The 14,727-nt window shown below is 42.8% G+C and overlaps 2 protein-coding genes across 5 annotated transcripts in view; both read left to right on the top strand.

Annotated features, from left to right (window-relative positions):
• The window catches only part of CTDSPL2 (CTD small phosphatase like 2), a 76,313-nt gene extending 71,309 nt beyond the window's left edge, over window positions 1-5,004 (top strand). For all 4 annotated transcript variants that reach the window (XM_006075888.4, XM_006075887.4, XM_006075886.4 and 1 more), the window contains exon 13: window positions 119-5,004. In XM_006075888.4, the coding sequence (XP_006075950.3) occupies window positions 119-184 (66 nt within the window). In that variant the 3' untranslated portion in view covers window positions 185-5,004. The remainder of the gene's footprint in view (window positions 1-118) is intronic.
• A 317-nt stretch (window positions 5,005-5,321) lies between these two features.
• Window positions 5,322-14,727, top strand: part of EIF3J (eukaryotic translation initiation factor 3 subunit J) — a 28,127-nt gene continuing 18,721 nt past the window's right edge. Inside the window, exons 1-2 of the mRNA XM_006075890.4 lie at window positions 5,322-5,411; window positions 14,099-14,648. Coding sequence (XP_006075952.3) covers window positions 5,322-5,411; window positions 14,099-14,648 — 640 coding nt within the window. The remainder of the gene's footprint in view (window positions 5,412-14,098; window positions 14,649-14,727) is intronic.

The raw sequence follows: 14,727 nt of genomic DNA, 5'->3' as shown, positions 1-14,727 counted from the left end.
AATGATGTAAATTATAAAATAAATAGCCATAGTTTCCCTGCAAAGTCAGAATGTTCATAATGCTGTGAGCATCATGTCTTTTAAGTTTCGTGGCTTTTAAAATGTCTGTCTCCAACAGAATGAAGACGTTCGACCGCACATCAGAGACCGGTTTCGCTTGCATGACTTGCTGCCCCCCGATTAAGTACAAAGACTTGTCAGATCACTGAAGGGGGAGAGGATGCAGGACCCTTTTGGACTAAGACAAAAACATTGCCATTACTGTTGAAATTTTGCATTTTTGTACCCCGTCTTGCTTTTCTTATCTTGGTGCCCAATAATAATCAAGGGTTACAGAAAGAGACTTTCTCTCCGATTGAACACACACAGTAGGTAGGCGAAAACAGAAGCGTCTTTAGAACTAGTGCAACTCCAGTGAAATTTTTATGTACAGGACATCTGCAGTTTATAAAGAATTCTGTTTCTGCCACCAGCAGTTTGACCTGTAGTCACACAGGATTTTATGATAATAACAGAGATGAAAATGGACTTTTATTTTCTCTCTGTTTGGTGCTCTAAGTGGGTTTGTAGCCACTTTTCTGTTACTTTAAAATTCTCATTTCAACAGGAATGGCCAGTAAAAGTTGTTTTATTTTTCCTGTTAAGGTTTATAACCTTTTTACATTTTTGACCTGTATTATTAATAGATTAGAATTTCATTATGCATTCCTTTTAGTTGAGGCGCTTCATAGTTTTCTGGAAATAGTAAATTTTTAGTTTTTTATTATACATTTGAATGGCCGTTTTCCTGCTTTGTCTGCCTGCATATTGTATATTTGTTTAAAAATATCCTCTACTTTTAGTCCATGTAAGTTTCATTTAGAGAGAACATGCATTTATATTTTGTTTCTGTAATATTCTACTGTAGGTGAAATCTTTTCAGAAATCAAGAGACTGGGTAGATGAGAATATATGAATGACTTAATATTCAAAAGATGTAGACCATTGTGATGGCATGTGTTCCAAGCGGTACTGTCTCGCAGTGGCACACGGATGGGATGGACAAGGTATACCTCAGAGCTCGCTGTGCTCTCCAGTCTTTGAGGAGGATGGATTGGGCCACCTGTTGGGCTTGATTTGGTTACTGATGCCTTTGGTTTTCTCCAGGAATGAAGTATTCAGCACAGTGATTCAGTATTTTTAGTTACTTTGCATGGGCTGGTCGTACCTCTGTTATGCTCTCGGTTACAGTCAGTTTAAACTCCGTGTAGCAGTCTCGGAACCTTGCAGTAGCTGTGCGTGGCCCTCGGAACCATGCAGTAGCTGTGCGTGGCCCTGTGCGCAGCAGACTCCAGGCCCCCAGTGCAGTCCGCGCTCTCGCAGTGGTTTTCTATGCTGTATGAAAAGAGTCTTCAAGCCTTGGTTCTCTGATGCAGCTACCACAAGAGGTTGATATTTTTATAGTGGCGTGTAATCTCTTTTACGGGAGGCTTTTTATGGAGGTAGAATTTGTAAAAGTTAGTTATGCTTTGCCTCTCAACTGCATTAACATGCCACAGGCTCAGACTGTTTTTGTGTAAAGGATGTCAAAGAACGGCACTTTTTCTAAAGAGAAGTTTGATATTTTGTATGCTTGTTAAGAAAGTACAGTATTGGAAATTAAAGGTGGACAACTGATAATTGAGGAGTATGTCACTTAATTTTTTATGTATATTACCTGTTTACTTGTACAACTTATTGTACAAATTACATGCAGCTTCATTTTCAAATGAATCCTTAAAATAAGGAAATCTTTTTAGGAAAACATTTAATTTTTGTATTTTTGATTTTAAAGGCATGAGTTATGTCAATTTTCAGTGTATTAATGAAGATTTTAACTTTTCATCAGGTTGAGTGTTTTCTTACTATATTATCTGTTGTGTATGTAGTTAGCATATTGTGTCACTGAACTGTTTAAAAATCTAGCATGTAGAGCAAGCCTGTTTTGTGGAAAATCCTTATTCATTAAAAAAATAATCATGGCAGATTTTCTGCAAAAAAAAAAAAAAAACATTTGCAATTCAGAATATTGGGGGTTTTTTTGTTTGTTTTTAATTTAAAGAAAGGTATTTTGCTTGCAGGAAAAAACAATACAGATTCATTTTAATGAGAATCTTTGAAATGTATTTATCTTTAGGGCATCTGGGCATCTTTATGCTGTTTGTCTCCTGTCTTTCTTGAAATAAAATGTACATACGTTACCTTTACATATGCTCTTGCTCAAAATTGTGAACCTGGTTACATTTCTCCTTGCTCCCTTTTTATGTTCAAACAGCAAAACCTATATAAGATCTAAACTTTCAGCTTACATTATAATTGCTGAAAGCTTTACCAATTAAGTACATATACTCTATGGGCTTTCCCAGAACTAGAAGGGAAATGTAAGCACCTGCATAAACCATCGTGCAGACAGGCACTGTAAAAACTGCTCTAACCACCTTTTATTGGTAAAGCTGCTTTTGATCCCCTGCTGGAGAGTTCCTTTAAGTCAACTGACAAATGAGTCAAGCCTAACAAGGTTCTGTAAAGAAATAAGCTAAGGGAAAATTTTCTGTGGCCTGAGAAAATTTCTTGATATCAATTTAATATATTTTTTTCATTATTTGATTTGAGTAATTTTAAATTTGTTATTAATACAAAATTTAGAATAAGTTAGAGACTGTTATCCAGCTTCCTTCCTCCTTAACATGTTTTATTAGTCCTTCTTTCCTTTATCTGTTGGTAGATGTTATCTTAAACATTTCCGTTTAGTTAAATGGAGGTGTTTATGAATTGATGTGCCCAGCCCCTTCAGTTCACACAGGAAACGTGAACTCGTAGAAACTGACCATAGTAAATGCAGGAGAGATGGGTACCTGATAATGACACAGAAAAAGTGACCTATATACACATTACAACTCTGAAGTACATATTATAATTGTGATATTTCCAGTGGTAAATGTCTGACTTTTAAAGACATTCTTTTAAATATTTGTATTATTGTTAGGATGTTTTAATCAGTTGTGTTTTTTAACGCCATGTAATATATGTAGCCCTGATCAGATTTATAGCACCGTATTTCTCCTTGGGTCTTAAAGTTGACAACAATTTAAAAGCATAAATTGTTTTATATTAGCTAGTATGTATATTTATTTACCCAATGGCTTTATCTTATTTCCCAGAATTTGGAGGGGGATTTGTTGAAAGCATTGTAACTTCTATAAATGGCTATTTTCTTGTAACTGTTAGTGAAAATGGATGTGTATATTGTTTTTTTATATTTCTCTGGTTTTCCTGGTTTGTTTGTTTTGGGGCTTTGGGGGGGGGGTGGTTAAACATAGAATCATTTTTTTAAAAAAAGGTTATCTTTGGCCAATGACTTTTTCAATTAGATATTTCTTTCATTTAACCATCTAAAGAAGTTTGTTTTTCATTGTTTTGTTCAGTCAACTTCCCTGAAAAACAGAGACTTCATCTCATCAATGAAGAACGCATTTCATTATTCCTACAAATCTTTACAGCAAGCACAGACTTCTTCATAAGGACCAGATCTTTTGCACGTCTTCTGTCAGTCACATAAAGCTGGGATGTAAAGGACACTGGCGCCTTCCTTTGCCTGCACTAACACGGTGGTGTTACGTACTGCGTCGTTAGCTAGTTAGGGCTTTCTGACCTGGATTCTCTTTGTCTTCCTAGGTATTTATTTGTTATCTCTTTTAATCTCTTGTGTATCTAAATTAACTTAGTGTTAATAGTCACCCACCGAATAACTATGCCAAGCAACTAGGAAAGAATGTTTATTTTATTTCCCCTTATAGGGGAAGAGTGGACTGGGAACAAAAGTGTATGGGCCAAAAGGCCTTAGGTTGTCATTCATCCACTTTCTTATTCCTCTCATGAAGCTATTTTTGAGTATAATATTTTTTTCAGTGCTTATGTGCTTGATTATGTCATTATTTTTCATGTCTTCCCCTGAGTTAAAAGCCTACTAGGAACCTGTATAAAATAGAATTTGAAATTTCAGAGTAAGAACCACAGAACTCGGTACGTTATATCTAAATGCTACGTAAATTATAATTGGAATCCACGTCTCAACTCACTAGGATACATTTTTATAAAATGTTTCTCTGTATCTTGAATTAAAATTACTTGACCAGAGGCAGAATTCCAGGGTTGTAATGCATTTTGAGAAATTTTTAAAAAGGGGAGTTGAGAGCAAGAGGTTTATACTTTCTTTATGGTTTTGATATTAGTATTTTAAAATACATCAGTGGTTCCCAAACCTGATTGTTCATTTGTGCCACTCTGTGGAGCTTTCGAAATACAGATTCCTGAGGCCTTAACCTCTGCAAAATTGTCTGAGTCTAGAGTGGGGCCTGAGAGGTCCGTGTTTTTTAAGAGCTCTCCAAATGATTCTAATAGATGGGGGCGGTCGCTGCCCACTGTGGCAGTGGTTTGAGAGTAGGCGACAAGAGAACGTTCACCAGCTGTTTCCTTGTGGTGGACTTTACCAGATTTCACGGAACTTATTCAGGATACTTGGAGGAAGAAAGAAGATTGAGGCTACTGCTCATTATCATTGTCTTTCATACTTTTTAAGAGTTTGCGTTTCTAGCACTTGAAGTAGTTGATCATATACACAGCTGAAGGACATATCCCTGAATGAGACCATTATATATATTAACTGTAAAATATTTCACTATTTTTTTATTTTATAAATCTTTGTAGAAATGAGCAATGAAATATACTTTCATCTTTTGAAATGGGATTTTCAAGGCGGTGTCCTTTTGGCATTAAGGTCGGGGGGAGTTAGTATTCTCTCTGCCTTTTTCCACATGAATCGATATAAATCATGGACATTTAAAACACTCGATTTAATTTCTACATATTTACTATGCAGTATAGCCGTGAACAAGTAATGTAGATTTAGTTTTCTCATCTTCAAATGCCCTGATCACCCTACCTCACAGGGTTGTTGTGGGGATAAATAAAACTTTTATGGAAGCACTTTTCTTTGGTGATGTTTTATCAGCCACTAGAAACGATAATCTCTAACAACTTACATTTGTATAGTGCTTTGTTTACACAGCTTTTTCACATTGCTTTCCCTTCGGGTGGGTGGCCTCTAAGGAACAGAGTGGGTTGGATACATGTATATATGTGGCTTGGTCCCTTTGCTGTTCACCTGAAACTCAACAACACTGCTAGTCAGCTGTACCCCAGTGCAAAATAAACAGTTTGTGGGGGTGGGGCCACATGAGCAGTAAACAGTCTGGAAAGAGCCGGAGCAGTGCTGATGGGGAGGCCACCCATGAGTGTTACGGATGCGTTTGATGAAAGTGACGCTGAGTGTGAAGGAAGAAACGGATGCTGAGGAAATTAAAGAACGATTATTAAATGGTTTGAGAAGTCTGGTAAGTAATTGGGGTAGCAGGCTCATATAAATGACTTGCAAAGTTAGCATTCTCTTAATGAACCAAATGAACTAGAGCTTTTTTTAGTAGCTCATATAATGAGCTTTAATATATTTGATGTATGACAACCCTTGAAGGTACCTTTGACTAGACTTGCCGATGACGGTAAAGGTAATGCAGAAATACTGCCTTACTGTGCCAGGCTCTGGATGGCAGAAGAAAGCAAGCCTGACACTGCTCTCAAGCTGGAACAGTCCAGCAGTGGAGACTGACATTGTTGAGAAAAGGGACGTGAAGGAAAAGACTCAACTTGGAGAGCACGAACAGCACAATCTGAAGTCAGGCTTCGATTGGCTGAAGTACCTGTGCAACATTTATGGAATGTTAAGCCAAGCTTGGTTCGGGTCGGGGTAAGTTAAGCAAGGGAGTGTATCAGGTTTGTTTTAGAAAGACCACTGGCGATTGAATAGGGAATAGATTGAATGGGTGACCAGTTAGAAGAAATACAGGTGTTGACCAAATTCTCCATGCAACCAATTTCCTTTCTCCTTGATAAATGGTTAATGTATTGGGTGCTAGCACCATAAATGGATAATCTGAGCCCAGAGATTGGTAAAGTTCTAGAAGGAGTGTGGCTTGTCCAGGTTAATGACGAATAGAAAGGCACTCTGATTTTATATCACTGTATAAAAAGTACAGAAAAGATGTGTAGGAGCTGAAAGACATGCTGTCGTTGATTTCATGTTATGGGAAGGCTCTTTAGGGAAGGAGGGTAAAAATGGAGAAAGTCATTAGTTTCTACCTCAAATCAGTGATTTTGGTATTTTATAAAGTTTTTTAAGGCGGGGCACACAGTGTGTGTTGTCTTAGTTCCCTGACCAGGGGTTGAGCCCAAGCCTCCTGCATTAGAAGCGTGGAGTCTTAACCACTGGGACAACCAGGGAAGTCCCTATAAATGAGTTTTAACTTGGTGCACTAATTTCTAGGCTCAACTTCATTCATTTACCTTCTTATGAAACTAAATCACAATCAGATGGCTGCTTGGTAAGGGTGGCACTAAGGAGAATCCTAATGGCTAATACCAAGGTGACTGGACGCTCTCATCTTCATCTCTACTGGGCGTCTGCCAGAAGTCTGCAGGGCGGCTTAGCCTTATTTCTGGGGACTGTGAAAAATCTTGTTTTTTGGTCTCCCATCCCCTATATCTCACCTTATTTCTGTTAACATTGAAGATATATTGTCTTAGAACATCTTCAAGCAAGTTAATACAGATGACTACATTACCACTTCAGAAATGATGGTGCTTTCCTGAGTCTTCACCTTGGTGTATTTGATTGAATCTGCCACCGTTTTAGCCAATTATTTACTATTTTCTAGTTCAGGTTATGCTACACTGTGTGGGCTGACTAGTAATATAATACAAAAGCAGCTTTCTTTGGGACCCAGCTCTATTAATTTTCTTTTGAGGCTACCTTTCATGAGGAAAAGCAATGGCCTGATGGGTGGATTTTTGAGAAAAATGCCTAGAAATTTATTCAAGCTGTCATTCCAAGGCCTGGAGTGCTGTGATTCGTGGGGTCGCAAAGAGTCGGACGCGACTGAACTGAACTGAACTGATGTGCCAAACAGACTTAAAAGTATGGCAGACCTGAGCTGCTCAAGATCTCTCACCTGCAGATAGACTGCTAGGATGTACCTGTTAAAAATGTTAGCTGAGGCCAGTAATGGAATTGACTGGAAAGATACTGGAATACGTCATGGCATTTAAGGAAGAGCTGGACAACTGGACCTCCAGGGGAGGCGAGGAAGTGAGGTGGCATGGGCAAGCACCACTTCAGCAGGAGGTCTTTCCCTCAGGCTGTTGTCATCTGCCACCAACTGCCAGGCCTGAGAGTCTTGAGTTCCAAATCCTAAAGTTCTAGGAAACTTGATTTACCTCAAGACTTAGGAAGCTTAAGATCTCTCTCACAGGTCTGTGGGCTGACTGGGCTCAGCTGACAGCTCCTGCCTGGGGTCTTCTGCAGCAGCTTGTGCTCAGTCGTGTGTCTCTTGTGACCCCATGGGCTATAGCCCGCCAGGCTCCTCTGTCCATGGGATTCTCCAGGCAAGAATACTGGAGTAGGTTGCCATTTCCTCCTCCAGGGGACCTGCTCGCCCCAGGGATCCTTGTCTCCTGCATCTCAGACAGATTCTTTACTGTTGAGCCACCAGGGAGGCCCAGGGGTCTTCCGTGATTGCATTCAAATGATAGTGGTGGATTGGAAATTCCCTGGTGATCCCCTGGTTAGGATTCTGAGCGTCCACTGGAGGGGTGTCAAGTTCAATTTTTCATCAGGGAACTAACATCCTACAAGCTGCACGGCCAAAACAAATGGTGCTTGTGGATGGGATCACTTGACAGCTCAGCTAGGTTGGACATCCAGTATGGCTTCTCTGCTCCCATGTTTGACATCTCTGCTGAGACAATCTGAAACAGCCAGGCGCTGGCTGAGTATTTCTCCTTAAAACAGGTTCAGACCACTCCAGTTCCAAATGTACACTACACATTTCTACTTGGATGCCTCAAAGGATTGTCAAGATCTGTGTGGCCCAAAACTATCCTCATTCCTTAATGTTGAGAACCACACCATTCAGGCATTTTCAGAAATATTTATGGAGCATTTACTACATGCCAGGCACTGTGAATACAGTAGCAAAGAACACAGACAAGATCCCTGTGCTCCAAACAGATATTAAATAGGGAAACAAGATCATTAGAAATTGTGATAAAGGCTATGACAAAAACAGAGTGACGAGATGAGTAACTGGGGAGGCCCCTTGCTGGAGAGAGAGCAGGGAAGAACGTTCTGCAAAGGTAACAGAGCTTCGAAGGAGGAAGGAAAGCCAACTGTATAAAGGTGTGGAAAAAGCATTGTAGGTAGAATATAGCAAGTACAAAGTCCAAAAACAGGACAAGGCTTGGTAGCCTCAGAGGGCCAGTAGCAATGATGTTAGTGAGAGAGAATGGCATAGGGGGCTTGGTGGGAGGCAGGAGTCAGACTATGCAGAGCCTTGTAGGCCTTCATAAGGAGGTGAATTCAAACCCCAAGCAAACACCAAGAAGCCACTAAAGGGATTCCAACGGGGAGGAAGGGGTACGATGTTTGATTTTTAAAATAAACTGCCCGGTATGTAGTGAATGGGCTGTGGAGAGGGAAGAGCAGAAGATGGAAAACCCACTGGAAGCAGATTATAGAAGAAGAGTCTAGAGAAAGCTTGGACTATGATGGTAGCAAGAGACATGGGGGTAATTAAATGGGTTCAAGATTAATAGTGGAAGCAAATCGCAGACCTTGGTGATGGACTGAATTTAAGAGGTAAGTGGGAGGAGGAATGCAAGGATAGCTCCCAGGTTTTTGACTTGAGTACCTCTAGGTGGGTGTCACTTCCACTCCTCCAGTCTCCAAAGGCATCATCCTCTACTGATTCCTTCCCCTCCTCCTCCATATCCAGTTTGTCACTGTATTAATCGGGTTCATTCAGAGAAACAGAACCAACAGGATGTGTCTCTATGGAGAGAACATTTTAAGAAACGCTCACAGAGAATTCCTGGCGGTGCAGTGGTTAGCATGCCCAACTTTCACTGCTGAGGGCTCAGATCAATCCCTGGTTGGGGTCATTAAGATTGTGCAAATTGTGGGGTGTGGCAAAAAAAAAATCAGAGAGAAATTAGCTCACGTAATTGTGGGAGCTGGCAAGTCTCAATTCTGCACAGAAAGTCCACAGGCTAGAGCCCCCAGGAAGAGCTGATGCTGCAGAGTCCAAACGCAGTCTGCAGGCAGAATTCCTTTTTCCTCAGTGTTTCCTCAATGCCTTCAATTGATTGGATAAAACCCATCCACCTTATGGAGGGTAACCTGTTTTACTCAAAGTTTGTTGATTTAAAGGTTAAGTCAGCCCAGTCAGTCATGTCCGACTCTTTGCGACCCCATGGACCACAGCACGCCAGGCTTCCCTGTCCAGCACCAACTCCCGGAGCCCACTCAAACTCATGTCCATTGAGTCAGTGATGCCATCCAACCATCTCATTCTCTGATTTAAAGGTTAATTACAAACAAAAAATACATTCACAGCAATAATTAGACTAGTGTTTGACCAAAAACTGAGTACCTAGCCAAAGTGACACATAAAATTAATCATCACAGCCACTAAATCCTGTTGATTCTGACAGTTAACTACCTTTCAGATTGCTTCCTGCCTCTCAGTTGCCATTGTCTTACTTTAGGGTTGTATTCTCAATTCATAAAATATTTACTTATATGTTAGATACTGTGCCGAATGCTGGAGATATAACTGTGAATGAAAGGTTGTGTCTTAGGGACCTTACATTCTAGTCTTTGCCCTCTGTCTTGCCTCCTTCAACCCCTTTTTATAAACGGAAGGCTGCGGAGCATTGCCTCTCACACTTTAACATAGTCATCTGGGACCGGGTCAGAGAGCTCTCAGGTGTTGCTGATCAAGAACAAACTTTGAGTAAGTGGACTGTAGAATATTTTTGGGAGAGTATTAAATGAAAAGATACACAGGAAATGGGGAACAATGGTTGCCACCAGAAAAAGACACAATGGCTGATGATTGTATATACCTTTCTACAACTTGAATGTTGTACCAAGGAGGTGTTACATATTCAGAAACAAACTAGGAAACAGCAAAAACAAAACAAAAAATATCTGAAACTGCACGCCTCTGAAAATCCTGCAGTGGAGCCCAAAGGCCAAAAGGGCAGAGTGCAGCTTAGCCCATCTTCAGTCCCTCAGTCGTGTCCGACTCTTTGCAAACCCAAGAACAGCAGCACGCCAGGCCTCCCTGTCCATCACCAACTCCCAGAGTTTACTCAAACTCACATCCATTGAGTCGGTGATGCCATCCAACCATCTCATTCTCTGTCGTCCCCTTCTCCTCCCGCCTTCAATCTTTCCCAGCATCAGGGTCTTTTTCAATGAGTCAGTTCATTCCATCAGGTGGTCAAAGTATTGGAGGAGCTTGAGCTTCAGTCCTTCAATGAATATTCAGGACTGACTTCCTTTAGGATGCACTGGTTGGATCTCCTTGCTCTCCAAAGGACTCTCAGGAGTCTTCTCCAGCACCACAGTTCAAAAGCATCATTTCTCTGGCCTTCACCTTTCTTTATAGTCCCAACTCTCACATCCATACATGACTACTGGAAAAACCATAGCCTTGACTAGATGGGCCTTTGTTGGCAAAGTAACGCACGTGCTTTTTAATATGCTGCCTAGGTTGGTCATAACTTTATTTCCAAGGAGTAAGCGTCTTTTAATTTCATGGATGCAGTCACCACCCGCAATGATTTTGGAGCCAAAAAAATCACTGCTGCTGTTTCCACTCTTTCCCCATCTATTTGCCATGAAGCGATGGGACTGGATGCCATGATCTTTACTTTTCTGAATGCTGGGCTTTAAGCCAACTTTTTAACTCTCCTCTTTCACTTTCATCAAGAGGCTCTTTAGTTCATCTTCGCTTTCTGCCATAAGGGGGGTATCATCTGTATATCTGATGTTACTGCTATTTCTCCCAGCAATCTTGATTCCAGCTTGTGCTTCATCCAGCCCAGCATTTCTCATGATGTACGCTGCATATAAGTTAAATAAGTTAACTTATTTAAATAATAGTCATTTAATATATTTATATTTAAATACATTAAGTTAAATATACAGTCTTGATGTACTCCTTTTCCTATTTGGAACCAGTCTGTTGTTCCATGTCCAGTTCTAACTGTTGCTTGCTGACCTGCATACAAGTTTCTCAAGAGGCAGGTCAGGTGGTCTGGTATTCCCATCTCGTGAAGAATTTTCCAGTTTGTGTTGATCCATACAGTCAAAGGCTTTGTCATAAGTCAATAAAGCAGAAATAGATGTTTTACTGGAACTCTCGCTTTTTTGATGATATGCCAGATGTTGGCAATTTGATCTCTGGTTCCTCTGCCTTTTCTAAAACCAGCTTGAACATCTGGAAGTTCATTGTTAACATACTGTTGAAGCCTGGCTTGGAGAATTTTGAGCATTACTTTACTAGCGTGTGAGATGAATGCAATTGTGCAGCAGTTTGAGCATTCTTTGGCATTGCCTTTCTTTGGGATTGGAATGAAAACTGACTTTTTCCAGTCCTGTGGCCACTGCTGGGTTTTCCAAATTTGCTGGCGTATTGAGTGCAGCACTTTCACAGCATCATCTTTCAGGATTTGAAATAGCTCAATTGGAATTCCATCACCTCCACTAGCTTTGTTCGTAGTGATGCTTCCTAAGGCTCACTTGACTTCACATTCCAGGATGTCTGGCTCTAGGTGAGTGATCACACCATCGTGATTATCTGGGTCACGAAGATCTTTTTTGTACAGTTCTTCTGTGTATCCTTGCCACCTCTTCTTAATATCTTCTGCTTCTTTTAAGTCCGTATCATTTCTGTCCTTTATTGAGCCCATCTTTGCATGAAATGTTCCCTTGGTATGTCTAATTTTCTTAAAGAGATCTCTAGTCTTTCCCATTCTGTTGTTTTCCTCTATTTCTTTGCATTGATCACTAAGGAAGGCTTTTTTTATCTCCTTGCTATTCTTTGGAACTCTGCATTCAAATGGGTATATCTTTCTTTTCTCCTTTGCTTTTTGCTTCTTTTCTTTTCACAGCTATTTGTAAGGCCTGCTCAGACAGCGATTTTGCTTTTTTGCATTTCTTTTTCTTGGGGATGGCCTTGATCCCTGTCTCCTGTACAATGTCACGAACCTCATTCCATAGTTCATCAGGCACTCTATCAGATTTAGTTCCTTAAATCTATTTCTCACTTCCACTGTATAATTGTAAGGGATTTGATTTAGGTCATACCTGAATGGTCTAGTGGTTTTCCCTACTTTCTTCGATTTAAGTCTGAATTTGGCAATAGGGAGCTCATGATCTGAGCCACAGTCAGCTCCTGGTCTTGTTTTTGCTGACTGTATAGAGCTTCTCCATCTTTGGCTGCAGAGAATATAATCAATCTGATTTTGGTGTTGACCATCTGGTGATGTCCATGTGTACAGTCTTCTCTTGTGTTGTTGGAAGGGGGTGTTTGCTACAACCAGTGCGTTCTCTTGGGAAAACTCTGTTAGCCTTTGCCCTGCTTCCTCCTGTACTCCAAGGCCAAATTTGCCTGTTACTCCAGGTGTTTCTTGACTTCCTACTTTTGCATTCCAGTCCCTTATAATGAAAAGCACATGTGTTTTGGGTGTTAGTTCTAGGTCTTGTAGGTCTTCATCAGTTCAGTTCAGTCCCTCAGTCATGTCTGACTCTTTGTGACCCCATGAATTGCAGCATGCCAGGCCTCCCTGTCCATCATCAATTCCTGGAGTTCACGCAAACTCATGTCCATCGAGTCAGTGATGCCATCCAGCCATCTCACCCTCTGTCGTCCCCTTCTGCTCCTTCCCCCAATCCCTCCCAGCATCAGAGTCTTTTCCAATGAGTCAATTCTTTGCGTGAGGTGGCCAAAGTATTGGAGTTTCAGCTTCAGCATCAGTTCTTCCAAAGAACACCCAGGACTGGTCTCCTTTAGAATGGACTGGTTGGATCTCCTTGCAGTCCAAGGGACTCTCAAGAGTCTTCTCCAACACCACAGTTCAAAAGCATCAATTCTTCGGCGCTCAGCTTTCTTCACAGTCCAACTCTCACATCCATACATGACCACTGGAAAAACCATAGTCTTGACTAGACGGACCTTTGTTGGGAAAGTAACGTCTCTGCTTTGAATATGCTATCTAGGTTGGTCATAACTTTCCTTCCAAGGAGTAAGCGTCTTTTAATTTCATGGCTGCAGTCACCATCTGCAGTGATTTTGGAGCCCCCCAAAATAAAGTCTGACACTGTTTCCCCATGTATTTGTCATGAAGTGATGGGACCAGATGTCATGATCTTAGTTTTCTGAATGTTGAGCTTTAAGCCAACTTTTTCCACTCTCCTCTTTCACTTTCATCAAGATGCTTTTTAGTTCCTCTTCACTTTCTGCCATAAAGGTGGTGTTATCTGCATAGAACCGTTCAACTTCAGCTTCTTCAGCATTACTGTGCTTCCCTGATAGCCTGTCTTAAGCCCTTTATTAAAATCAGTTTACCTGTTCAGCTTATCTCCAGTTGCCAGTCATATCAGGGACTACCTGCGTACTTTCTACCGGAAACGCACTAGAGCAAATTTCACTGGGTTTTTAAAACGCCTTACTGCAGCGCTCACTTTCTGGAAACCTTTCAAATACCCTACCGCTCCCCTCCGCGGTTAGCGTTAGCCTTCTGCATTTAGCCTCACAGCGCTTCTCTTTGTTGCAGTCATTGCACTCTATCGAAATCATTTACGTGTCTGTTTTTACTGCTTGATTGTGCGCTTCTTAAGGGTAAGGCTAGAGCAGATAAGTTTAGCTGACTGAGTTCCGAAATCATTCTGAGAAAGAATGAATCGTGTACTGGGTTCAGGGGGCTCACAGAAGGGAAGGTCCTCGGGCCCCGGGGTTCCCTTCGATCCCTTCGTGACGCACTGCCGGCAGACGTGCCCGGAGCTGAATCTGAGCTGTTCGGCTGGGAGACTGCCAGGAACTCGTTGCTCTCCTCTCGCTTCTCCCGGCGCCCTGCGCCCTTCGAGTTCCAGAGGCCCATCTCGTCCAGCGCGCCATAGCGCGCCCCGGGGACGTGGAGGCCAGTCCGCCGCCCACAGCTGGGCGCGGCGTGCGGACTGTCTGCCGCTGTCGCCCGCGCCCGGGGGCGGGGTCCACGCGAGCAGAGGGCGCGCCGCGCCGCTTGGGGCGGGCGCAGGGTGGCCTGGGCGGACGGGAGAGGGCAGGCGACAGCTAAGCGCCAGACAGGGTGCCGCCACGGTCCCCGCCCTCCCTGTTCCTTCCCGGGGCGCGCGAGGTGGGCCGGCCCTCCCCCCTCTCTGCCGCACTGGCCCACCGAACCCCTCAGGCGCCTAGTGGAGCGCGGAAGAACCCGCGCGCCCGTCGCGCCCCACGCCCCTTCCGGCCGCGCCCCACGCCCCTTCCGGCCGCTGAGGGGGCGGGGCCTCAGCGTTGAGTCAGCCGCGGTCCCAGCGTTCCCCGCGCGGGCGACGAGCGCGGATCCGGTGACTCACCTCCGCCGCGCTAACTCTCCCCGGTCTTCCCTCACACACGCTCACGCCCGGCTCGATATGGCGGCGGCGGCGGCGGCAGGGGACTCCGACTCCTGGGGTGAGGAGAAGCTCGGGGGTCGGGCCGGGACGGGCCGGCGCTGGCCCCAGACGGTCATTAACGCGACTCTCTTCCCGCA

This window comes from Bubalus bubalis, chromosome 11 (genome assembly GCF_019923935.1).
Source record: "Bubalus bubalis isolate 160015118507 breed Murrah chromosome 11, NDDB_SH_1, whole genome shotgun sequence".
NCBI lineage: Eukaryota > Metazoa > Chordata > Mammalia > Artiodactyla > Bovidae > Bubalus > Bubalus bubalis.
Note: the sequence above shows the minus strand (reverse complement) of the source record. Positions and strands in the feature narration are given on the sequence as shown.